The sequence below is a fragment of the Wyeomyia smithii genome, chromosome 2 (genome assembly GCF_029784165.1).
Source record: "Wyeomyia smithii strain HCP4-BCI-WySm-NY-G18 chromosome 2, ASM2978416v1, whole genome shotgun sequence".
NCBI lineage: Eukaryota > Metazoa > Arthropoda > Insecta > Diptera > Culicidae > Wyeomyia > Wyeomyia smithii.
This window is the reverse complement of record NC_073695.1, coordinates 261867545-261895320: the sequence shown is the minus strand read 5'-3', so window position 1 is coordinate 261895320 and position 27776 is coordinate 261867545. Positions and strand designations below refer to the sequence as shown.

General features: G+C 39.8%; 1 protein-coding gene across 6 annotated transcripts in view; it reads right to left on the bottom strand.

Moving 5' to 3' along the window:
* Window positions 1-775: 775 nt before the first annotated feature.
* Window positions 776-27776, bottom strand: part of LOC129726010 (IQ motif and SEC7 domain-containing protein 1) — a 198190-nt gene continuing 171189 nt past the window's right edge. For 4 of the 6 annotated variants that reach the window (XM_055682529.1, XM_055682532.1, XM_055682535.1 and 1 more), the window contains 5 exons: window positions 5710-6036; window positions 4571-5643; window positions 3708-4511; window positions 3206-3622; window positions 776-2745 (listed from right to left, as the gene is read on the bottom strand). In XM_055682529.1, coding sequence (XP_055538504.1) covers window positions 2336-2745; window positions 3206-3622; window positions 3708-4511; window positions 4571-5643; window positions 5710-6036 — 3031 coding nt within the window. In that variant the 3' untranslated portion in view covers window positions 776-2335. Of the gene's footprint in view, window positions 2746-3205; window positions 3623-3707; window positions 4512-4570; window positions 5644-5709; window positions 6037-17270; window positions 18730-20205; window positions 20377-27776 lie in introns of those variants that run through there. The other 2 variants (XM_055682531.1, XM_055682530.1) reach the window with 2 other exon arrangements.

The window sequence follows — 27776 nt, the reverse complement described above, 5'->3', positions numbered from 1 at the left end:
AAAAATTCGTTTGATTTTGAGATATACCAATTATAATGGCCGTTTCGCCGAAACGCTATTTTTTGCAGAGGCTTGCGGTAATCCTGATAGAGACTCAGCGGGTCAACCAAAATAAAAACTCAAATTATTTCATTAGTTAAGAAGTGTGCTGTGTCCTTGAACGATTGTTTTTATGAGTATTTTGTTTTCAATGCAAACGGGAACGTTTTTCCAAAAAAATGCATGTTTTGAGCGCTAAAAATTGCATTAAAAAATTTTTTGCGGCAAAATGTAACTGTATGTTTCAAAAAGCGATCGTTCAAGGACCGGCGAATTTTATAACGAAAATTTAAAAAAATAGATGAAGGAAATCGGTTCAGTAGTTTTCCCTCAATCAGGATCACGGCAAAGTCATTTTTCGGAAAACACTATTCCGAGATAATCGCGTGTAAAGTTTCAAGTTAAGCGGCCGTGTCAAAGCGCGCTGAAAATCGCTCTAACTTTCTTCCTATTGCTCAGATCTTTATGAAAATTTGAAAAACTGTTCTCAAGATGTTGTATTTGAAGATAATGCAATAAATTTTTTTTTCCGTTTTTTGAAAACTGAACTGAAACCCCTTAAGTAATACTCCGATTCCACTCTGCTGTTATAAAAAAAAAACAAACTTGAAAAGTGTCATTTATTTCCAGCGCATCCTGCGATTTCAAGTTTATAACCAACAACAAGACCCGCATGATGATGATGATATTTATTTTTTTCTTTCAGCGCTCTATTGTGACGAACAACATCGGTTAGTTGTATTTTTTTTCTTTCGAATATTTATTGTTCTGTTTAATTGGTTTACGGAAATATGCTTGTTTTTGTTTGTATTGTTCCACAGGATCGATTAATTATAATAACTACTACTATATCTCCACATCAGATTTGTAAACGGAAAAGGATGGGTGGGGGAGGGGAAATTTAAGGTAACGTGGGGTACAACCAGAGGTTGAGATGTACACATTATATCGTTTGCTGCTTGTTTACTTCCCAATTCATGTATCTGTTTTTTTTTATGTATTGAATTAGAAACTGCAAATGTAATTCGTCGGATAAGAATGTTTTTGTATGTTTGGGTTTGTTTTTTACTATCGTTAAACACTAGAATGTTTTTTCTGTGGTAAGTATTTCCGAATGCCCCGCTGGGCGTCGAAATTTGCGTTCGTTTTGTTTCTGTGTGTGTGAGAAGCCTTCCATGTTACCGCTGCAATGTTTTGTGTGTCTTATGCCTTACGAATATATTATTTGTTTCATTGATTTTGTTTTCAGTAAGTCAAATTACTACGTTTATCGAACAGGACTAGATTATTTTTTCTCTTTTTTTTACCGCATATCCTAAACCGTTCACCTCCGTGTGTTTATTTTTTTTCGAGCCTACGCGTTTTTTTTTCTTTGTCTATTCATTTGTGTCACATTACACCTAACCTACACTTACTGTTTACAATCCATATGTTTCGTTTTCCCACGTCCAAGCTTCAAATCCACCGTTTTTGCTTCCTTGTTTGTTACGACCATAGAACAGTTTATTTCAAATTTGATACACTGAACGTAAATGTACAATTCTTTCATTTCGGTGAAAATCCTTGGCATGGGGCGTTTTATTTGTTTTGTGTTTGACTTACTACGATGATGATACAGTTGTGTACATATGTTTGTTGGTAAATCTTGTTTAGAGGGTTATAATAATACAAAAATAAAGTTACGTCGATTGGCGCATGGCTACACGTGTTCCACCACAGTACTGTACTTGTATTTCGTTACCTTACCTAAATCAATCAATTAAAGACAATTATTGGTTTTGCATTCGCTTGAGCGGAAACTTTGTTTTTTAGTTTATTGTAAAGTTATGTACGTTTTTAAATACAATCAATCTGTTTGTTATCGGTTATTCCGTAGCCTTTGCTTGCCCATGGTTGATGCGAATTACGTTAGCTAGTTATAAGGAATTGTTACAGCTAGAGAGGGACCGTTAATAGGAGCATTTGATTCCGGGGGGAGCGGAAAATCCAACTATTTACATGCACTATGCTCAGACAGAGACGGAAAGTTTTGGCTGCTTTCATATACATACACGAGTAATTGCTATTGCGGTTTGTGTAACGATTATTGTGAGTGTGTTTTTCATAACTTTGAATTATCTGAACTTAAACGTGCTCTTTTTTGCTATCTTGTCATATTCTTGAACTGGAAATTCGGAATTCTGAATATAATTATGTTACGCGATTACAATCAATCAAAAGTAGCGAAACACATCCACTAGAGCAAATGATTTGGTTTGTGTCTTTGCTATAAACAGTTTCATTCGATGGGTAAGCTTTAAACTTCCGTCGAGCGTCCATAATTGGGACCAGCTGTAGCAGCAGCGGCAGCGGCCGCATCTTCCGAGCGGGACAGCTTGCGCTCCCTGCGTGTCTGCTGCGGTGGAGCAGGCGTCAACTGGCCAGGATTTACAGGCACCGCCGCCGCCGTGGTTTGTGTCTGCACTGGCGCCGCCTGCTGTTGCGGCGGCTGTTGCAGAATTTGCTGATGATAGATGGCACCCATCAGGGCGGTCGGATGCTGACCGGCATGCATTATGATCTGACCGGATGTGTTGCTGTGGGGCAGCATTCGTACCTTGATGTCGCTGCGCGAACCAGTGCTCGCGGAGGTGGATTGAAATGAGATTGACATTCCGCTATCTAGCGAGCCAACACTACCGCGCCGCTGGGGCTTCTCATTGCCAACTACAGGTGCGTGGAGGTATATGTGTGTGAGGAAAGAAACATACGCATAACAAAACCGGTGGCCAACAACCGAACCCGACGACGATGACGGTGATGATGATTGTGGGATGCCAGGCGATTCGCACGGTGCATTGGATGGGGTGACGATGATTTCGTTCGATGGGATGAGACGATTAGCGTGTCGAGTAGTGCGCACGTTCCGTTGGATGAAATGAGAAAAAAAAGTAGCAAGACAAGTCAAGATCAGTGGTGGCTTTCTAGGCGGGTTTCGTTTTGCTGCTGTACAGTCCTTTCGAACAGGATCTGTGCAGACAGCAAAGCCCGGATCAGATCATTTTGGTCCAGCTAGGGCCAATCGAGACAAAAAAGTACAACAAAAAACAACATTTCTTGCCTTCGATTTTTTAATGGCGAACCAACAAAAGAGTAAACAAACAAAATAGAATCTAGAATGACTTACATTGTTCGTGCATATCTAAGAGTGAATTGCTAAGAGCGCTTCGCTTCAACTGTGCTTCGCTATGTGTGTGTGCAATTCCGCAATCGCTCGGTGAGACACCGCCCCCGAGCACGCCGGTCCCGTTCGGACCACCGCCGCTGCCCTGGTGCAGATGGTGATGGTGATACTGACCGGCACAGACTTCGACGTCGGCGACGCCACTGTCGCGGTTTTCACTGTTTCCGCTGCGCTGTCCGCGGGCCGATTTTTGTCGCTCGAGTTCGGCTTCGATGCGGAGCGTTTCCATTTCGTCCATCTCGCTGATCGACTCCCGCAGGTCCTCCGCGAACTTACACCGGTCGTGCTCGTTGCGGGCGTTGAACGTGACCAGCACCTTTCCGTCAACCTTCTGCGACAGTCGGATGCAGTATGGGTAATCTATTGGAGTAAATAAAAAAAAAAAACGAATAAAAAATCAATGAAAAACTTTTCTATTGGTTCCGCAGCTAAAGGGGATACTCACTCGGCACATCGAGCAGCGTGACGACCATTCCGCACAGCGGATAGCTATTCCTGAAGGTGTACGTAACGGAGCTCTTTTTCTTGCTGAATATCTTCGTTATCACGAGTAGATCGTTGAACAGAAACACTTCGCGCTGATGAACGCCAGGTCGTTCCTTTTTGTTGATATCCGGGATCTCGTACAACCGACAGTAGCAGACTAACCGCCGGTGGGGCAGCGCAAGGTTCGGTTTTTTACCTACGATCGTTGCCTGCACCTTCATGACCTGCGTCACGTGATCCGAACCCGGTTTGAACTCGTTCGCCTTAACTCGCTCGTAGATTCCCATCAACATGTCCCGATCGATGTCATGGCAATCATCGATTCCGCGCAGATTCTTGATAAAGTCATCACACCGCATCCGCCGCTCCGGCTTCAGATTTGGCGTGTGAAGATCCGTGTTGAGCATGATGATGGCGAAGGCAAGCACAAAGACGGTGTCGTGCGAACGCAGTCGCGCCACAATATCACTGTTGCACTGGCAGTACCGGGCCGAGAAGACCTCCATCAGCCGTTCGATTTTCTGCGCCTCACCCGGCATCCGGAAGTAACCCTGGAACTTGCGCAGCGCAACGTCCACCTGCATACCGGAGAGATCCAGCTCGCCGGCGAAGCAGTCCAGCACGGCCATGTTGAAGGGGTTCTGCAGATTGCCCAGGTACTCGCCAATCATCTGCCGTGAGAGACCTTTCCGCGAGATGAGGAAGCGGGCGACGCCCTGCGGAGTGTTTTCCAGGAAGCCTTTGCGAATCAGATAGGTGATACCTTTTAACAAAATAAAACAGTTACAACTAGTAATAATTACAACAAAAAGACAAACTCACCTTTTTCGGGCTTTTTGTTGAACAGATTCAGTCCCACCCGGTATTGTCGCTTCCGGATCGTTTCGGAAACTTTGTAGCTGGTGGGCGTGTGTACGATTTGATCGTGCTGTTCCATCGAATACTGCGCGGCGCTTGTATGGGAGCTCAAACATTCGTTTTCCATGCTGCCACCAATCGTAACGTTTACACTTGTAGCTGACCCAACACCGCTGCTAGCGACGGCACTGGCAGCTCCAATCATGTGATCGGGACTTTGAGCGGTTATCTGGATTCCGCTGGCACTTCCGCTGCTACTGCCGGGACCCTTTCGCTTCCACTGGGGTGAGCTGGAACGGTCTGAGCCCAATTCGCCGACACCTTGTATCCGCTCGGCCGAGGCCGACGAATCGCTTCCGGAGGATTGTACTGAACTGAGTGAACCATTTTCGGCTGTTTTACACAGACCGTTGGGCCTTAGCGAACGGTTCGGGGTGTGCTGCGCGGAAGTGATGCTGGATGTTCTCTTTGGTACTTCGGGTGGCACTTTTCGACTGGCACTGCAAGCACTGCCCGCCGATCCGGAGCTGCCACCGGAGCTTCCGATGCCAATTCCACGCGGGCGCATGTAGATCTGAGCGGCCGTATAGTGCGGTGTGTACGGGCTTTGGTGTGCACTGCCGGCAGTGGCAACAATGGCCGCTCCGGAACCGGAATTCCACGAGAGGTTCATCGACGAAATGGTCGAATCTAGTACGGAACTGCCACCGCTAATGTTCAGATCTTGCGATCCGTATTGGCTTTGGTAGGTGGATGCGTTCACAACGGCGTTGTTGTAGTAGTTTTGCTGCTGCTGTTGTTGCTGCTGCTGGTGCAGAATATTCACATGTGGGTGAGAGTATTGCTGCTGGCTGCCAACCGAAACCGTCGTGGTCAGCTGGCCCTGGGACCAGGAGTTGTTGGCAGGTGGGGCAGGCGAGGCAGTGCCAGACTGACTGCGCGGAATCGGGCTCGAGTCCATGCGGCGCTCGCGCAGAGACATGCTGCGGACCGGGGTCACCCGGTGGTGCAGGGTTCCCGGTGGGGTTGCGGAAATTCTGTGGATTAGAAAGATGGATCAGTTAAGGTTGTTTTACATACGGAAATTATAAAGTAAAACTCACGTGGCACAAACACGCTGACCGCCGGCCACGAGGCTACCATCCTCGTACAGTTGAACCTCTTCCGATGGTAGATGGCCCTGCAGTTGCTGCTGCTGTGCCAGTAATTCCAGTTCCGCTTGTTGCTGTTGCTGCTGCTGATGCTGGACCCGCCGGCTCATGCGTTTCTCCGCCTTGGCCATCGCGGTAATCGAGGCAAACTTCTTCACCATCGTGTAATGCCGGAAGGCCCGCTGGATCGTGAGGGCTGCGTTACGTGCCTTGACGCCGCCGTATTTTCGCTCCAACAGCTCGATCTGCTTGTCCAACAGATCCTGCGACAGCTCATACCTGTTTGTGTCAAAACAAAGAGACAGAAAAAGAAAATGGTTATTAGTGAAAGAATTAACACTTCGATGCTTCGCTGGTTCAAGGGCGACTACTACACGGTTTGGATTAACATCCGAAAGAGGGCACTAAGCGCGACGAAAAGAATGTTTGTACCGCGCCAGACGATGTGTACATGACAAGCAACAAATGGGACCGCGGTGCTGCTGAAGCAAATGCGCGAATTCAAAGTGACATCGCCCCTGTTTTGGTGGTGTAAAACATGGCGTGCTTCTAAATTAAGTCTTCCTGAAAACAAAAAGAAACGGTGCCCCTTCGGAAAACTCGTATCGGTTTTTACCGTGACTAGGAACGTGATTTATGGTTTGGTTTTAGGTGCAAGAGGTTAGTCATTTGCCTTCGGCAAGCTTAGTATATGTCTTGAAGGGGTAAACAAAAATATGTTTTAAATTTTATAAATATCAATGGTGTCAAAAAATGCATAGGTAAATATTAATTTACTCGTTCGAAATTCAAAATTAATCTTTTGGAGACATCAATTGCCGGTTAAACTTTCAACCACAGAGAACAGACGTTCATCTTATTTTCAAAAGATGTGTAAAAACTTGCAACCGTCATTTTACAGTAAGTGGTAATGCACTCGCTATGTGGCGCTCGTGTCGCACAAAAACCAAGCACAGATATCGATAAAATATCGATACAGCAATATTTATGCAGTGCATCTGGGGCACCACAAGACAGATGTCGTTAGTTTATTAATGTATTTGGATTCAAATTTTTACACACGATTTTCAAATTTCTTTATATGAACATGAATGTCTGTTCTCTGTGTTTCAACTTTTAATTCAACGCTTCCTTCAAATGTCACAATCAATTTCACCTTGAATTATGGAATTTAATTTTTAAACAATTATTTTTTCTGGTAGTCTAAATTATTCGTTCGCTTAACCAGCTCACAGGATTATTGCACCACCAAATAGGTATATTTTGATTGCTAAACAAATTCTGCATTCTATACAAGGCCTTTGATGACTTGTTGTGTACTTTTTATTGACCTGATCGTACATTGAATGATAATCGCTGCTATGTCCAATTAGGTCAACAATTTTATTTAAAATCATTATCGACATGTCCTCTTTCAAAATCGAAGTCTCGTTTTCAATGTCTACACTTATGACGAATTCGTTTCACAAATGGGGTCGAACGGTTGTTCAGGAATGTTAGTGTTTTTGTCGAAATGTGATGCTTTAACTGTCTGAAACAATCATCATCCATCGGCATGGTGTTTGAGAAAAAATTGAATCAAAATTTTCTTCATTCGTTTTAGAACACATCTTGATTGATAAACAAAACCACCGGACTTGAAAAATGTTTTAGACAAGAAGAAAGAAGTTCTCTTTCATCCATTGCTTTGGTCGATCTTCCACTACCTTCCTGGAGAATTGTTGTTAGGGTTAGCATGAAGTTATACACAGTCGAAACCGGAAGACTTTCGCTTTTAAAATAGGTTACCGCGAACTTTTTGCTAAAATTATTGTGCGACTCTGTTAGGACTGTACAATGCGCTTGCACAAAGCTCCTTGCTTCGACGCCATTTTGAACAGAAGTGAATATGCATGAGCAAAACAAAAAAATACTGGCATAAAGAGGAGTGAGAGAGAGCTTCGGAGGAGAAATTAATTTTACCGGATTGTACAAAAAAGAATATTTTGGCTATGAGGTAAAATTTAAAATTCCAACTCTCTCTCTGACTTTTGACTCTGTTTAGCTCGATAACATAGGATTCTCAGGTTGCTACGAAAACCATACACAACCATACGTGTCAACAGTTAGACACAAAGTGCCGAAGATTTCTATAATTGTGCCTTTGGTTAACGAAAAATGAAAGTTCAAAATTAAATTAAAATAATGGTTCCATCGAAAAACTCGTCAATGTTTAAACACTCTTAAGCTCGTGTTATTATATTTATTCTTCATAAAAAAAAATATTTAAAAGAAACATAGAGAATCATCGAGAGTTAAAAAAAGGTTTATGGAAATGCTACTCTGAGTAAAACAACATTGGTTTCGTCGCTTCAAAGACAATATTTTCGATGTTGACGGCCGTCCGCGAGAAGGAAGGCCAAAAACCTTCGAAGACACTGAATTGTAATCGATGAGGATCCATGCCAAACGCAAGTACAGCTTGCTTTGGTTTTGAAAGTAACCCGCTTAACCGACTTCATACAAAGGCTGGCCAAGAAAAAAAAGGGTCGATAAATGCGACAAAAACGTGGTAGGTATTTACATAATTTTGGGGTGCTGAACACGAATCCATTTTTTATTAGGGGTCGTCCATAAAGCAGGTGATTCAATTTTTAACGATTTCTTGACACTTTCGACGTAGAACCCAACGCCGGCCGCGTCCTTGCAATCAGGTGGGAAAAGGGAAGGGATATTAGTGTGACACTTGCTATTTGAAGACCGTGTTAACCTTTGCATCTCCATAAAGGTCACGGGAAGGAGGTTTTTGTTAGTAGGAGAGGGCTCGTTGAATCTGGATTCACTTTGAAAAATGATGCGATCATACATTTAACTCCCTCAGGAGCCAGGCACACATAAGATATGTGAGCCTCTATTTACATATTTGCATAAGTGATTTTATTTATTTTGTCTGTATTTTTGAGGTTTTCAGCCTGCGGCTGGTTCGCCTCATTAATAAGTGATTTTAAGGAAACGAAGCAAAAATACTATTTGAATCGTAAATATAAGAAGCCGTAGGGAGCGGTATAATGTAAAATTAAAACGATGAATCCGCGCACAGTTGTTATCCATAGAAAAATTTCACTTATCTTGCGTATCATACCAGCTACTTTCTCCATTCCTCCGTCTTGCAACAAAACATAAACCCTGAAGCCTTACTAGTTTTTTTTTGTATTCAACGTTTTCTTGGTTTGACATAATTTAGATTCCATAAATACTTTTTAACGGTTTTCTTCATTTTTACACGTATTTTTATAACTTTTGAATGATAAATTTTGTGATTTTTGCCCAAATTTATATTTTATCCTTTAATTTTCATGGTTTTGATAAAATTACCTCCTAATATAAAAAAAAATCTGCTGTCGCATTTCTCAGTCAAGCGACAATTTGCGCAGTTCTGCGTTTTCACCTACGTTTTGGATGCAGTCACAACCGTGGTAAACTGCGGCAACAAAACGTTTAAGCTACTTTTCTGCAAAAAAAAACCCTTTCCAATATTTTTTAGTGTCAAGCCTACTGACCAAATTTCAGAATATCAAAATAAATTCAGATTTGTGTTGCACAGTATTTCGAAAACATTTACCTTCGTCACTAAAAAATTCCATGCTATCACTGAAGCTGCAGGGCACTTTAAACTAATGTACTTTTTAAAAAAAAAATATTTCGAAAAAAAACGTCAGTATGCCAAGCTTTGAAAAGTCATAAATGAAATCAGATTTCATGATATTGCGTCCAAATTTTGGATTTAGGCACTTGAATATTATAGTAAGAAACGAAAAATATTATAGAACAGCTGACGTGAAAAGATTTTTTGGCTGATGATCAGCGATTCTCCACTGTGCATTTTTAAGCGATTGCAGTGTTTGAGAATTCAAAAACAAGTATCTCGGGCTCCCTATTTGAAGTCAAGAAACGTTAAGTATCGTTTTTTTTTTCATGTGAACAACTGCTTTAGCGGCGAAAAAGGAAGGGTTTTCTTCATCGCATCGTGACGAGTGATGAAAATTGGATTGATTACAGCAACCCAAAGAAAAAAGGTCATGAGAATTGTCCGGTCATGCTTTTACGTCGTCGGTTCGGCCGAATATACACGCTACGAAGATAATGCTGTGTATTTGGTGGGGCCTGGTCGGCGTTGTTTATGATGAGATATTGAAGCCGAACGAAACCATTACTGGGGAATGGTATCTTTTGCAATTGATGCGAAGCAGCCGAGCGGTGCACGAAAAATGGCCACCATAGGAGCAGCGGAATGAAAAAGTGATTCTACTGCATGACAACGCTCGGCCTTATACTGTAAATGTTGTTAAAACTTAAATAGGAAGGCTCGAATGGTAAGTCCCACTTCACCCGTCATGTTCCCCAGCTTTCTCGCCGTTCGATTATTTCATATTTCGTTCGAAGGCACATGAAATGAGCACTAAGAACTCCACCCAACGCAGCAAAAAGAGCATAAGTTCTGTTCCACAAAAGCCTTGATTCCACCAAGATAAACGATGTGGTCTTATATTGGTTTGATAAAGTCCATTCTTAGGCCTGTTTTATTATACTAACCTTACCTCAAAAAAGTATCTAAGCCTCCATATTGATAGGTTTAAAATAAATATTCTAATAATTTTGGAATTGTTATCATTTAGGTAGAAGAAAACATGAAAGAAAAAAAAAACGAATTTTGACGTAGAACTACGTCTCTCAGGAAGCTCGGCTACATAGGGGTGTAAAATAAAAATCTAAAAACAGGAAAAATATGTCCAATTTAAAATACTAATAAGTCGTTTTTTGAATGGACCCCACTGCGACCAGTATAGCTTTTTGATCTTTTGTGGCATTGTCTGGACGTTTTTGCTATTCGCACATTTTTGTTTTATTTTTACCCTTTTGCAGTGTTACTTATTGAGAAGTAACCTGCTCCGTGTTGTTTGTGCTTTTTGTCTTCTTATTCTGACTTAGTAACCTACTTCCTTCCTTATCGGCTCTATCATGTCCTCCTTCAAGTTATAACTCTAACAGCGTATGACGTGCTAGAGTGCCTATGATCAGAGCTCCGAAATCTCACATTCAATGCTTGGAATACACCTGAAATGAAGCTAACTGTACACTCACACTCAACCTCTGCAGTGATACTGAATTGAATCTAGTTACCCTTACCCCAAATTTAACGTTCTACTGATTCGGCTGGTGTTACTTTTTGTCATGCTTCGGCATTCATTCGTTCAAGAAAGTAATGAATGCTATCAAACTTATAGCGCCTATTTAGTTTCGTCAGGCTACAGCAAGCATTGGGTGCTCTACAGGATGAAGCATGATTGTTAAAATAATGTTACTATAAAACCATTTTACAAGAAACCAATGGCTAATAGTTATTTCAGCACCAGGAATTGGAAAATCACTATCAATCCAGCGAATTGATAGAATTTTGAACAGAGACTTCAGTCAAGCAAGCGCAAAGTAGTTGACATTTGAACTAACGAGAGATTCACACCGCTATCGGCACGGTGAAAAGTTTTTATCAGAGCATGCTGTATGAGGGATAGAATAGAATGAAATAGCTGGAAATATTGTACTATGAATGCTCTTATTATTCGCCTTCACACAGTTCGGTTACTTTTTCCAAACTCTGCCTATGATATAATCGAAGCTTTAGACCAGTGGTTATTAAGTCTGGAAAGAAGATTTTGTGTGGAAGAGCCTGAGAATAAACCCATATTTGCCAACGAATGGCTTGGTTCTACTAAGATTCGAACCTATGACTATTTGCTTGTCGAAGCGGACTCTGTAACCTTGCAGCTACGAAGCTCTCCGAATAAGTCGGTTAGTTTCCAATGAATTTCCTTTGAGCTGGCTGCAATCGATCGGAGAATCATCTATGCATCCACACAAAAGGAAGTAATTCGATTGTTAGAAATTGTAAATTGCCAAGCCTTGTTGACACGCAGATTTCGACCTCTGATTGGTCGCTTAATGCTTGTTTTCCTTAGCACGGTCGACCAAAATATTTACCTATTGAACCGGGCATGCATTCTTTGGGCTACATAAGAGCCCGACCCTACTCAAACCAATCATTTTACTAGTAGATAACGTTTAGGATCATTTTAACTAGATAGGAGTGGGTAGAAGCAGTAGCGGCAGTGAATAACAGCAGCGGTAGTGGCAACGCTATGCGCAGTGGTACTTTCCTTGTTGAAAAACTGCTTTTGAGCGATAACGGCAGCATTAGTAATAGATACATCGGCCGACATTTTTTACAATGAAAAACTGCCGTATTTTGGCAACACTCAAACCGTAAAATTTTCACGTTAAAACAGTTTTCCACTGTGTCATCAGACGAATGCTTTATTTCCGCTGCTGGAAATAACCCTGAGATGCGATCAGCATCATATTCGAAATTCAACAAATCGAAATTCAACAAATTATTCCAGCTAAGATTAGCTTAGCTTGTCTATAAAATAGCAAATTAGTCTTTTGAGAACAAACAAAATACTTAAATAAATATTTCCTCGCTCATTTATTACACTTTATTTGAAATAGTGGAACGGTTGTAAATTCGACTTCATCCCCATGTCTCAGCACGAACTGAATTTTCTTTTCCTTCAGTAATAGGTAGCACCAAACAGCAGCGTAATAAAATGTTGCCTAACTGAGTTTTGTATCTTCTGGTATTTGCTTCTATACGACACTAAAACACATAACCAAGCCTTGAAAATTGTCAAACCTCAATAAGGCAAACACTGTACAATTGTATCCAGTTAACCGAGTATGCACTACTTGGGCTATATAAGAACCTGCTTCTGCTCAAATCAATCATTTTACAAGTAGATGGCCACTAGGACGGTCGTAACTAAGGCGTCGTACACAAATTACTTAACGCTCGAAAGGGGGGGGGGGGAGGGTTGAGTTTGTGTTACTTATTGTTATATATGGGAGGGAAGGGAGGGGGGTTAGTTGAAACAGTTACGTAACTGTTATTTTCCTTTAAATTTGAAAATTTCGGGGGGCTTAGCGGCACTCCTTCCTCTAGTAAAAAATTGCCTCTGTGCGGTAGTGGTATGCTTGCTTTAAAAGCCTGTCAACCGTCAAACTTTCAGCAGGAAAACAACCTTCCACATAACACAGATATGCGATCAGCGTCGTATCCGATATTATATCGAATAACAGTTAATATTTTTGGGAAGCTACAGCGGGTACAAATAGCGGCAGTGGTGGTAGTAGTACTTTTTTTGGCAAAAAAACAAAAGGGTTGTGTGAAAAGCCACGACCGTGAGGTTGACGTTAAGCTACATAGAGCGGTTCATTACAACACTTTCATTGTTGCATTCGGAAGTGATGTATTCTACGAATGATAGATGCTCTGATTACGATAGACTTTCTCTTATCAATGTTAATAACTTTTATCCAAAACTAACAAAATAGCTCTCTGGGAACAATGTGGCCCTGAAAAGATTCAGAACGGCATCCGGGGTTGTTTTTGCGGCCTATGGCCATCTTTGGCCATTTTCCAGGAACCGTAAATTAACATTTTGAATTTTAAAAGGGCGGTTTAAAACCGACCTTACATGCCGTTTCCAATCTTAAGTTAATTTATTAGTGTAGGATAAGATTTATTGTTATTGAAAGCAATGCAAGTGATGTAATGAACAACTTATGTAGTCCTACGTCAACCTTGCAGCCATGGATTTTCGTACAACCCTTCAGTTTTTCAACATGAAACATATTTTCAATCTGGTATTAAAAAAAGAATATTTCTAATATCAGTTTGAATGAATATTTTGTTATTCTAATAAGTAAACATTGTTTCCATAGGTTTTGAACGGAAATCATTCAGTTATGATAAATATTTTTTTTTTAATTTTAAACCCGACGTGAAATCTAGTTCATATTTATACAAAAGTGCGAAAAAACCCTCGCGCCAAAAATACACAAAACCATGTATTTTCCTGAGTTGCAGACATTTTTTACTTTGCCTCTACTATGCATGGAGTCGTCCCACTGTGCCTCGGCAGCAGCAATGTTGTTTTCACTTGGCTGCACACAAATGGAATTTGACCAACGCTCTACTCATACATACATGTTCAATATTTTCCTTCAAGACTTCAGTTTTACTAAGCATTCCAATAGCAGATTATTAAGCTGACTGACGAAGGAAGTTGTTACGAACTTTTCAAAAAAGCTTTATCTTCGAGACATCAACCATGTCTAGACTCATGGAAGCAATGTTGCAGATTTAATGTTAGGGTGCTTTTTGACCGCGTGCCAATAGCTCGTTCCACAAGTACGATTTGGAGAAACGATGTATGACAAACTTGTAGCCACTAGGTAGTACTACAAGTTTGTCGAATAGTGCAATGTTCTAACTCATATATGTACCTGAAGCGTGAGGGCCCATATTCAATGCAATATTCAGCCAATATTCGCGGTGAATATTAAAATATTTACCGCGAATATTGGCTGAAAATCTCACTGAATATGGGTTCTCCCACTTCAGTTATAAGAGTTAGAGCATTGCTTTTTTCGACAAACTTGTGGCATTACTTGATGACTGCAAGTATATCAATATTGCGAAACGAGTTAACGGCACGCGGTCAATTAAATTGAAATGACACCCCAAAATTGAATATGCAACCTTGCATGGAAGCAAACATCAGTTGACCTATTGGGACGGAAAGATTGTCAATTTTTTGCCACTGATGTAGAGAATATCACATTAGCCAGTTGGTGCCTACTGATGAATTCTCTGCCAGGCGTGTTCGCACGTGATTGGTTCATTGTTCGTGGAAGAAACTTCTCAACAATTTTCACTGCTAAACTTTGAAGTAATAATGATAACCGAAGTATCGCAAAATCATTTCATCAATTCAATTAATAGTACAACTCCATCGTCTGGTCACACAAACATTATCGTTCAAAATATTTAGTTTTAGTTTCCGCAGAATGTACCCCGATATAGTGCGGTAAGACGTAGTCCTACGTTAAAAAAACAGTGAGAACTGAGCTGCGCGTTTGATGTTTGAGAATGTATTGAAAATTGTCGTTCCATTTAGCTCAAATATGTTTAATTTGGTTATATGCTCATTTAACGAAAATTAGATCAATTGGATCAATCAGTTAAACCTTTTTTTACATGTACAATTTCTTTTTAACAGAAATTTGAGTTTTTGTTATAGCATGTTTCTCTCTCATTCTGGCTACATTTTAATCAGATTTGCAGATAATTCTTTCTTTGTTTATTGTTCTGTTCTATTGTAAAACTGACGTCACAGGGTATCATTATGGAAAACTTTTTGTAAAGAGTTTTATTTCAACCACAAAAAAAAATATTAACCTTTTCTTATACACTCCTTCCAGTTTCTATAAGACCAGGTGCTATTTTACTAGTCCCGCGTTAGAAAGAACATCTCTGTTTTCGATTCATATTTCAAAGTGTTGGTATTTGTGACAGCTATTTACAGCATGATTATTACATGTTTATGTGTGCAGGCGCTCCACGTAATTTTCAGTGACCAGTTTATATAAGACCAGTTGGCTTTTTCGTCTTTTTGATTTTTTGAGACTGAATTCACAAAAAGCTGGAATGAAAAGTGCTGACAGAACGAGAGAATGGACAAATTGAATTGGGAAGATTGAATTTGGACGTTTTTCGTCAAGTCTTGGTCAAAAGTCCTTACATAAAACGGGTTAAATAGATGAAGGTCTCTTATTTTACATCGGACCTTTTCACATCGAAAGAAGATTCAGAAATCAACACGAACCGATAATGGAACTTGGTAAGTATTGAGAACAAGTTCATTTATTATAACTTAATTTTCACTAGAAGCGGTTTCAAAAATTCTTCAGTGGAAAAAGTATTTAGTAGTGCTTTGATTCATCTGGATTAATTGCAGCGATGAAAAGAAGTTTCACCCAGGTGGTCTTGCTGGATTTAATGAATATTCACGTGATTTGGGGAAGGAGCAGCAGTATTTTTCTACTATGAACTTTGGTAGAGGTTCCTGTATGATTTGTTTAGGGTTTTGCGCAACCGGAAAGCTCAGAATTGCTTTTGCATCTTGCAAAATAAATAACAGGGACTACATTCAGGTTCTAGAAGGCTCCCTGCTACCTTTTTTGCGCAAAAACTTTAGAAAAAGTTCCTGTTCTAACAAGACAATGGATCATGGATCAGAAAAATGACTTGCTGCACTGGTCCGCAACATATTGGAAATCCTGGTTCGTAGGATTTAAGCTGAGAGTAAAAAATTTCTTCTTGAAAAAAATCGAGCTTTGAGAAAAATGTTTTTTTTTTTTTAATTTTTTTGGAACATTATACCGACCAAACAAACTGTAAACCAACTTTTGTTTATCAATAATAAAATCAAAAGCTTGTTTATGAATAATAATGCTCGGTGCAGGAGATACTCCCAAAACTTGATGTCCCTTGTCAAACTTTGGGGCTATTTCCTAGTCCAAGTGGAATAGCTCAGGAGTAGTATAAAAATTACAAATTGAAAAATACCCCGCTCACATTTTTGGAAGTTTGGTTTTGATACTAATATACTACTGAAATAAGGCGAATATCAGCAGAGATTTTTTGCATTTATCGTGCAGGTGGTAAATGAAAGTCACAGTTGCACATGAAATGCTACTTTCCAAGTAACCAACGTCAAAACCACGTGTGTTTTGACGTCAAATAGCTGTTCAGTCGCACTTTCCAGCAATTAGAGAACGTTCAACACTGAACGCAGCGCAATTCTAAATAGTAGGCAATTAGCAGTGTTATGTCATAGTACAGTAATAAAACTCTAAATTCTTAGAACATAAATCATGTGAAACCAATGAATCCTCTGAAGTACAAACACTCACTGGTATTCTCCTACTCAAAGGTATTTTCGAAAGTGCGATTTTTCATTCGGTCCACAGCGGTAGAAAATGATCAATTAAAGCTGTACTCACACTGACGGTGGGTTCGCGGATGCATCGCATACAAACTAATAGCGGAAGCAATTTCATTTCTTACAGTTCGCCTTCGGTGTGTCATTCGTGACTGAATCACATCCAAAAAATCAGTACATACTCCACATATCAAGGCCATTGTAGTCGGGCGCCTATGGTGGAACAAATTGGTGTAGAAAACCGGGAACCCGAAGAAGGTAAGTGACATCGTTCCGGTCTAGTGGTTTGTCATCAAGAACCTGTCCCTGCGAGCAGTAGTTTGACTGCGAAGAGGGCTCTATCAAAAAACACTCAACGTGCGCTCACGTTCTAAACTATGCGTGGTACACTCATAAAATTACGATGCATTGACCTTACGAGTGCTCTCTAATTTAATAGAGCAACCAACTGCGCGGCGTACGCGGCCGAACCGAAAGCCGAGGGTGGAAAACCTTTAAACTGACTTATATTACGACATTAAGACACTAAAATTAGACACTGTTCTTCGTAAACCCGTGATTTTGAGCAGCCTGTCAAAAGTAATAAACGTGTCACAACAACACTCGAATATATTAAACGTGATTAATTACCATACGAATTTAATCTCAAGTTTGCACACGCAATAGGCCGAGTTGCGACGGTTCTGTAAACCGTTGACTAGACTGGACTGTGCTGCCGTGCTGGCTTCGGCGCTGCTGCTACTGGCCAGCAACAGTTGTTCGACATTTCCCGATTTGCCGCGCCGTTTTCGCCGCCGACGCCGCACCAGCGGATCCTGCGAGCTGGCGCGACGAATATTGTACATCACCTCATTGTTGTTATCGTTGTTTCCCGGAAAGGAATTCTGGCTTGCAGCGGCAGCAGCAACAGCAGCAGTAATATCAGTAACGACAGCAGCAACAGTGGTGACCTCCTTCGGGTTTCCATTTTCGGCCGGATAGCACTGACAGCAGCATGAGCAGACACAATCGCACTGAAATTCCGGTTGATTGTTGTCACCACCGGAGGAGCCATCATCGGTGGCCTCGTCCGTCAGACTAACGGTGGTCCGTTCGGGCTGGTTATTGTTGCTATTGTACATATTTGGCTGACGGTGATGGTTTTGTTCGCGATTTACACTTTCGTTTCGCTACCACCGTTGTGGACAGCGAGAGGACGCAGAATAATGGGTTGCTGCTAATGATGCTGTTACTACTTGTTGTTGTCGATAGATTGTCAAACAACATTGTGTTACTTTGGACGCGGTTTTGAATAATAAAAAAACAGTCACTGCGTGCGGTACGCGCCACTTCCACTTCCGACGAAGAATGAATACACTTTAATTTGAATGTTGTCAACACTAAGCGCCGTTCCCTTATGCGGGCGGTCTACTTTCCGCACTGCACTGCGTGCGCGATCGGAATGGTGGGTTCTAGAAGTCAGTCGATGCCTACTGGGTTCCCTACGGAAGAAGGAACATTCGGGGAGAGTTCATTGTTGTGGAACTGTGAGAAACCTTTTCCGATCACTCCGACAACTAGCTGAAATTGTAAGAGTTCTATTTTTCTTCGCTGGGTAATCCTGAACCGTTTTCAGAGGGTCACAGGTGCGAGACGTGAGTTTTTGTTAAACTGGTAGAGTAAAGTGTGTTCCGAAACGTGACACAAACAACAGATTCTGCGGGACTGATTTGGAAACCGAAAAATCGCACCGAGATATATTTTTGTGCAATATGTTTGCATGTGGCTGTTATCGAAAGGCGATAAGGGGCTTCGGTCTGTGCTGTTAGGTTCGATAAACTACGTAAGACCGTAGAGAAACGAATAAAAAATGTTTAAGTATGATTATCGGATTGAAGTTCACGTGCTTGAATTTATACATCAACTCTTGTCATAACGACAAAAAGCTGTTTTAACATCAAAAATAGACAACAAATTCTTCCACCAATAAACCATGTTTCGCTGTATTTTGGTAGATATCGATATTTTATTTTCGCATCCGTGGTCACCAATTGATAAACCAACTGAGCAGAAGATAAGATAGTGACAAATATTTTGCACAGAGTAGGCACTGGGAAACGTGTCACAGTATAGGGTGATGCATGAGAGTAAATCCACGTCAAATGAGCGATTTGAATGATTCAAAAACTTTTCTGAAGATGTTTGATGATTCTGGTGAATATTTGAATTTTCCATGAAATAATAAACTAATCTGACATGCGAAATATTGATCAACTCATGCTACATGACCCCACTTGGCAACGTTTACCGATCCGATGTTATTATTCCAAGGCACCCAAGAGATGTTGGATAGCTTCCAGATTCCCAACTACAACGAACTTCGTTCACGTTATCCCTGGCCGAAATTATTGGAGCGTACGCTTCGACGCGGAACGCATCCTCCACTGATGCCACAAAAAAAAAAAAACGCCAACGAGTGTTGACTTATTTTATTCATCCGAAATCGGCAGCAGCAGGGCGTGTGCATGGGACCGACCACAAAAGGCGCGATTGCATATCATCCGATCTTAATTAACACATTCGATGAAACCGCGAAGCGCACTTTGTGTAAACCCCAAGTTCGGAGCACTCGGCAGCAATATATCATCACGGTTCTGTGTACTTCTGTGCGTGCGTGGAAACGGGGGGACAACGGTTGGGAAACTACCAGTGTTCATATGCTCACACAAAACTAATGATCTTTTAAACATTGCTCCAATTTTCTCGTCTGTTGTTTTTTTTCGCTTTTCTCGCCGCGCTTCTGGCAGGCCTCCTTTGTTTACAGCATCACCCAAGCACTTCTCGGTTCTCATTTGTTTATTCACATGCGTTTCTGCTGCAACCAGAAGACTTCTTCTGGGATTTCATCATATACACGATGGGTTCTTCTTTGTCATTTCTCGTTTGTTTCCGACTAGCAAACACACAATCACAATCTACACGACAAGAAGGAGTTCAGGAAAGGTGTTTCTACATCCGTGGGATTTTTTTTCGTCCGTTTTCAGTGCCCCGAATCACTTGTTTCTTGGGATCTTTGTTCCTTTTTTTTGTGTGCCAAGCTTCCGACACTTGGTCCAGTCACACTGTGTGGAAGCTCTGCAGACGTACCAATTACAATGCAATTAGTTCCGTTTCAGAACGAGAAGAAAACGCTTCCGGTCCAGGTTTCATTCCTTTGTCCTAGCGTTTGTCGCTGCAGGATCTCAAGGCGAGTGGAGAGCACATCCGCATGCACAATCCGGTGTCTGAGTGCGGCGAGGAAGACATTAATTCTTGAACCCAAACCAGACTGACCCAGCTGCATTGTTCGGCTCACGCACTGAATACCCCTTCGATTGATTCACCACCAATCGATCGGGGTTAGTTTGCCCTTTCCTCTTTCATTGGAGTGAGTAACAATCGCTCGACAAGCACTGTTTAGAAGTTGTAATTAAATCGCGGCAATTATAAAATTCCTCGTTGCGGCTTTTTTTCCCTTCGGTTTTCGTTGTAGCTTCGAGTGACGTCGTTTAGGACGCGGGACAGAGCGGAAGTAGTCGTGATTTACCGTGTGCACCGTTGAGTTAACGAGCCGTGACCGGACCTCAATGCACGCGCGTAAAAAAAAAAAACAACACGCCACGGAACGACGGAACCGCTCGTTCTCATCGATGCGATGCGCGAAACCGTTGTGGTGTGGTGACCGACCGCCCGCGTACCGTACGGCCGGCTGCCGGAGGAGAACTGCAAAACTCGGTTGATCCGAAGCAATACTAGCGACACGACTACGAGACGCGAGACTCGTGCGCTGCGCTCGCGAGTGGCCAAACGTTTGTTCGTTCGCTCGTACGTACGTATATCGGGCACCTTCTAATTGTGATCCGTCCGATCTGGACCGAGAAATCGACAGGCAGCGGCTCATCATCGCTCGACTGATTGGCCCACGGTGGGTGCACACGGTGCACCACCTAGATCTGGCAGCTAGCCCTAGTGAGCTTCTCCTAGGCGCGTCTTCTTCGCATCGTGCGCGTCTTCGCCGCCCGGTGAGAGGCGAGAATGTGATTTACCGTCAGCTAGTGGGTGTTAACGGTTGATAGCGATAAGCGTGAAGCGCTCTCGACACATAATACATAATCACGCCGTAATTGTTCATCTCTATATAGGCATAATACACCGACTAAGGCGCAGGGTGTAAACATCTGGCGTTTGGATGAATTTTGTATGACTTTACAAATATCTCGGACAAATTAAGTTATGGGCAACACCCATAAAAAAGCCGTGACTTTCAACCATGACGACATTCCTTCCTCAATTGGAAAAGTTCACTCCAATCATCAAACATTTTTACAATCGCCAATCACGGTTACTCATTGTAAATACGAGAGAGAGAAAAAAAACCTTCACAATCCACGCTGCTGTTGAACACCCCGCGAGCATAAATAAGGAATACAATTTCCAGCTCCCCGATTGTTGGCATGAAATTGGAACAGTCCTACGAAGGAACTGTGTTACGTTTTCAAGGATTACACATTACCGAAGCTCAAGCGTTTCGCGGGCTGAGCTGATTGATGTGACATAAATTTTGGCAGCGAAAAAAGTTTATGCTATTAGCATATGAAATGAGCATTATAGGGTTGATTTATAGAGGGTGAAATTTCCTTCATTTTAAGCTGAAGAGTGAAGACTAAGAAATCACGATCCTATCAGTTGTTACCATCAATGCAGTGCTCTTTTGGGATATAAAAATAACACCATCGAGTGAAAAGTGGGGCAATCTTGAGAAAATTTAAATGATGAATGAATTATTTTAGAAATAAAATCAAGGGACATTTTTTTCATCGGCTTGTGAAAAGCATCTAATAGAGAGAGAGAAAAAACATAAAAGACAGTGTTTTTGGCCTGAAATATTTGTTATTTGCCACGCTTCATAAATTACGAATCATTTTAAGTAATATTTCCATGAGTGTTTTCATATAAAAACTCAAATAGCAAAAGAAGAACAATCGTATGGAGAGGCAATACTTGCACCTAAACTCAAGTGCCATAAATTGTGAAATATTTGTTATTTGCCACACTTCATAAATTACGAATCATTTCAAGTAATATTTCCAAGAGTGTTTTCATATAAAAACTCAAATAGCGAAAGAAGAACAATCGTATGGAGAGGCAATACTTGCACCTAAACTCAAGTGCCATAAATTGTTTTGGGCCCAAAATTGGACATCCAAAAATAAGAGCATATTCTATGGAAAATATTTTCAAGGCATTTTTTCTCGATTTTCTCAAAAAAAAAATGTTTCCCATTGAGTCGATATCCTTCATTCTGCAGAGCTTCTTTAATTGGATGCATCTGTAAGAGGAATTATAGTAATCTGCTAATTTTGTAATGCCACATGTCACAAGATGCAAGAACTGGACTTAATCTAGAACCAAAACAAATTTGTCCCAGTTTTTCTCTAAGACCGAGCTACATTTTGCAACCAAGATTTATAATGAAATAAAATAATTAAATATTTCAACCAAGATTTAAACTACAAAAAACTTCTGGAACAAATACTAACAAGTTATGGAATAAAGAGGAACGTTTCGGAGATTGCGTCACTAGTCCTGTTATATTTTCTTTTAATTTTACTTCATAAATCAAATTTAGATAATATTTTCGAGTTTGCTTCAAAGAAAAAATCGAAAAACGGAAAAAAGAATATTTGGAAAGACAATTTTCGGGATTAACAGACATCATATAGAAATTTAGGAATTAGAGAATTTTTTTTGAGGATATTTCCTGGAGAATTTCTCAGCAACCTCTTGAAAATTTCAAAATCTTTCATTCTGCAAAGCTAGATTCATTATCAGGTGTATAAACAGTCAGTAAAACAGGTCACATCAGAATTGGCCTTCGGTGGATTAGCGGTGTGAAAAAATATGTTAGAATTCAAGCCAAATAAGTGTCATTTCAACGCTACAAAAATGGCGACGACTTCGAAAACAAGGAGCGTTCTAGAGCTATGAAAAATTTCGACGCAGACGTAGACGCAGAATTGGAGGTGAAACCATCATATGAGCTCTCTACTGATGACAAATGATGCGTTTGAACTAAGGATTAAATAAAAAATAGCCACAATACAAGAAAAGACCAATAAAATGATTCTTTTGCACGACAACGCTCGGCCACATGTTGCTAAGGTCGTCAAAACGTATCTGTTAACGCTAAACCGCCGTATTCTCGTGATATCGCTCTATGCGAAATTGGGTACATTCATAGATAGCGTCAGAAAACGACTAACTTCCGATACGGAATTCATATACCTTCGGCCAGAAAGATGGGGCAGTTGTGTCTAGCGATAAACAATATTTTCACAAATAAGAATGTTACTATTTTTTCACAATGAAGCCTTGAATTATCATAACAATGCAGTCTTGAATTATAAACGGAGGTTATCGACTCGTTCACCTGATAGCTATGAAGTTTTAGTGTAGAATTTACCTTTACTTATTTGACGTGCAAATTTCTGGGCGAAAATAGTTCTTTGCACTCCAGAGCAAGTTCGAGGCTGGAAAATCTGAGATTAAATTAATTAGCCTAGCCTAGCCTAGCAATTTATATTATTCTTAATATCATAATTTTTTATACAGCAGAGTTTTGACGTAGAACTACGTCTTAATTTAGTAGGATACGCAGTGTCCATGCCCCTTAGACACGGCCATCACGGATTTGGTTCAAAATTGGAAGATATATTCATCTAGATTCACTTTGTAAAAATTACAATTTTGGTATTGATTGGAATACCCCCCGCTCTATGGAACCACACTCTTTGTTGCAAAATAACGCTTTTTTGTTCAAAATCACTTGATTTTTTTCTTACAATTCACAGAAAATCCGAAAAATGCTGATCGATGTTTAAAAAAAAATAAACCAAGGAATCCAAGAAAAAATATATTTTTGAACCGAAAATATTGCCAGATGAATTATCTTTGTATTTTGAAACTAAATTTACATCTTTCGGCAAATGCAGCCATTTTATTTGAAATTTGATAAATTCATCGTGTTCTTTGGGAAATTTCACGTATCACCCCGAGGTATAATGGGTCAATCTGAAGATATGCCATTTTCATGAAACCAGTTCTTACTTTCTCCATATTATATTTAATCATATTTATTGGAAAATGTCTAAACAACAAAATAAATGATTTAGATCTTTCTTTATTGCAGCAGCGTTGCCAGATTTTTTTCCCCGTAAAATTAATTCAATCGATATATTTTAAGCCTTACAAAAATATTAAAAACACGCAGAAATATATAAAAAAGCAAGCAATTTTTTTTTATTTTCTTTTGATATTTGTTCATTTCATTATGGGTCATTCCATACTAAGTGACCACGAAAAAGTACAAACTTGGACACGACCATCACAGATTTTGCTCAAAGTTGGGAGAATTATTCATCTACTGTCACTTTGGAAAAATCCCAAATTTGGTGTCGATTGGAATACCCCCCGCTCTGTGGGACCCCCTGCTTATTGCAATGTCACGCTTTTTTTGTTCAAAATCTTTTTTTTTCTTTTTCTTACAATTCATAGACGTAAGATGTCCGAAAAATACTGATAGATGATTTTTGAAGAAAATAAACCAAGGAATCCAAAAAAATATAAGTTTTGACCGGAAGTGTTGCCAAATAAATTATTTTTGTATTTGAAAACTAAATTCACATTTTTCGGCAAATGCAGCCATTTTTATTTTAAATTTGATAATTTCATCGTGTTCCTTGGAAAATTTCACATAAGAAACAACTATCATCCTGAGGTAATATAAGCCAATTTCGAGATATTACATTTTTACGAAAAAAGTTGTAAACTTCGTAGTCAATTTTTTTCACAATTTATAGACGTAAGACGCCCGGAAAATAGTGATAGGTGAATTTTGAATAAAATAAACCAAGGAATCCAGACAAAATATTATTTTTGACCGGAAGTGTTGCCAGATAGATTATTTTTGTATTTTAAAACTAAATTTGCATTTTTCGGCAGATGCAGCAGGCAGATTTTATTCCAAGTTTGATGGTTTCATCGTATTTCTTGGAAAATTTTACGTAAGAAACACTTATCACCCCATGGTATTATGAGCCAATCTCGAGATATAGCATTTTTACGAAAATAGTTCTGAATTTCGTAATTAACGTTTCGTAAAAATGTTATATCTCTAGATTGGCTCATATTACCACGGAGTGGTAAGTGCTTCTTACGTAAAATTTTCTGAGAAACACGATGAAACCATCAAATTTAAAATAAAATTAACTGCATTGGCCGAAAAATGCAAATTTAATTTAAAAATACAAAAATAATCTATCTGGCAACAGTTCCGGGAAAAAACAATATTTTTTTCTGGATTCCTTGGTTTATTTCCCTCAAAATTCACCTAATACTAATTTTCGGGCGTCTTACGTCAATAAATTATAAAATAAAATAATTACGAAATTTACAACTTTTTTCGTAAAAATGTTATATCTCGAGATTGGCTCATATTACCACGAGATGATAGTTGTTTCTCATGTGAAATTTTCCAAGGAACACGATGAAATTATCAAATTTAAAATAAAAATGGCTGCATTTGCCGAAAAATGTAAATTTAGTTTTCAAATACAAAAATTATTTATCTAGCAACACTTGCGGTCAAAACTTTTATTTTTTCTGGATTCCTTGGTTTATTTTCTTCAAAAATCATCTATCAGTATTTTCGGACATCTTACGTCTATGAATTGTAAGAAAAAGAAAAAAGATTTTTGACAAAAATTGCGCGACTTTGCAATAAAGAGGGGGGTCCTGGCGAGCGGGGGGTATTCCAATCGACCCGAAAATTGGGATTTTTCCAAAGAGACAGTAGATGAATAATTCCCTCAACTTTGAACAAAATCTGTGTGAAAATAACTGAAAGAAAAGAGACAACACTGCTGAAATAGAAGAAAAATATATTTGGATTCTCTGATAGACAGAAAAATCCTAAAAATCATTTATTGTGCAGTTCTTTGGGATAGGAAGTTAAAAGAAATTTTCCATTAAATATGTTTGTTTGATATAAAAAGGAGAAATTCGAAACTTGTTTCGCAAAAATGGTATAGATTGACTCATATTACCTCATGGTTATTTCTTACGTGAGATTTTTTAAACACAATGAAGTTATCAAATTTTAAAATAAAAATGGACAAAATTTGCAAATTTAATGTAGGTTTTTGATTTGCCAAAATATGTTTTTTTTTTCAAATAAAAAATCCATCCGACAACATTTCTGTCGAAAATCATATTTTTTCTGGATTCCTTGTTTTATTATTTTTTAAATCATCTATCAGTACTTTTCAGATATTTTATGTCTATGAGTTGTAAGGGAAAGAACAAGAGGTTCTGTACAGAAAATGCGTTATTTTGTAACAAAGAGGAGGGTTTCCCAGAGCGGGGGGTGTTCCACTCGACACCAAAATTGTGATTTTTTCAAAGTGACCCTGAATGGATAATTCTCCCAACTTTTAGCAAAATTCGTAATAGTCGATGTAAAGTTTAGCTTTTGTGGGTTTCTCCAAATTTGTGGTATAATAGTTGACACAACTTTTCAAGAGAAAATTATTCAAAAGTTGAGCTTAAAATCAATCATTTTTGGCTTAGTTTCGGACCACTCAACCAATCACCAGCTCGCTCCTATAGCTTGTGCCAGATGCCCGTTTTTGAATGCACTCAATGTTACTTTCTTCAAACAGATCTTGAAATGCCTTAATCGGCAGGTGAACTTACCTCCAAACTTTTGATATGAGCATATCTTTTCAATCGCAAACCAGGGAAAAATGGGCTCAAAATCCCGAGCTCGCATTCTGTTCGCGATGTTTATTTTGGAATCATGTTGTTAGAGGCTCCACCTTTTTTCAAGTTCTATCATTTCCCCAGTTTCACAAGACCCATAATTATTTTATTCCGTATGTAATTTTGAATGAGGTGTAATGCATTTTGTGTAGCGCATTCAGCATTTTTGGCAAAATACGCCGAAGTTGGAATTTAGTTTTGTATATACCGCTGTTCAACATTATCTAACAACGTGAACATCGAACTACTGCATATCTGTTGATAAAAATCATTCACATATAAATGCTCCATGATGAAACCGCGTGCGATATCCGCACTGGCATAATTTCATCCGTTGTCTCGTCTGGTTTTTGATTTAGAAGGACTTTAACCATAATATCATCTTGTTCACTGATGTTAATTTTGCACCAATGCATCCTACGGCAGCGGCTGAGGGATAACTGTTTCGTTCTGAGTTCGAAATACTCTGAACTAAAATCCTCTTGCTTAAATCTTTTCAGTATGTTGTATGAAGGGTAATAAATTTTCGCTTTGAAATGTTTGTGATTATGTTGTAACGTCATAGATTTTAGGTGCTTAAAAATTCCTTTTTTGTGCCAAATAATCAACAATCGCGGGAAGTGTTAGTTTTCTCATTTCATTTAAAGGCAACGACGGCTGAAGCGCATCGAGAGTTAAATAAAGTAACGGAAATGCTGGATCTAAGAGAAACAACGCGCCGTGATTCGTTCCGTCTTTTTAAAGACAGTAACTTCGATGTTTACGATTGTCTGCGTGAAGAAAGACTAAATGCAGGAGCAGGTATTAGGAGCCACCCGCCAAGCCACTTCCAATCGATTGTATATTTTGGGCGCGATTCAAAAACAGGAAACTTGGGTTCTTTTTTATTTGAACCCAAGCGACGGTGAGCGTCATTTTTCTCCTGTAAACAACTGCTCCAGCGGCAAAAAAGGGAAGAATTTTCTTCATTGCATCGTGATGAGTAATGCGAAACATATTTAGCATTACAGCAACCCGAAAAAATAAAATCAGAAAGTGCCCGATCATTCTTCTATGTTGTATACACAAGGGTTATGCTGTATATTTGGTGCAAATAGGTGTGATTTATTATGAGCTATTGAAACCGAACCAAATTGTCACTGGGGAACGGTATTGACTTTACTTGATGCGATCAAGCCGAGCACTGCGCAAAAACTGCCACAATACGAGCAGAGGCACGAAAAAGTGATTATAATGCATGACAACTTGTTCCATTCGAAGGCACATAACTTGGCTGATCAGCAGTTTTGTTCATATGAA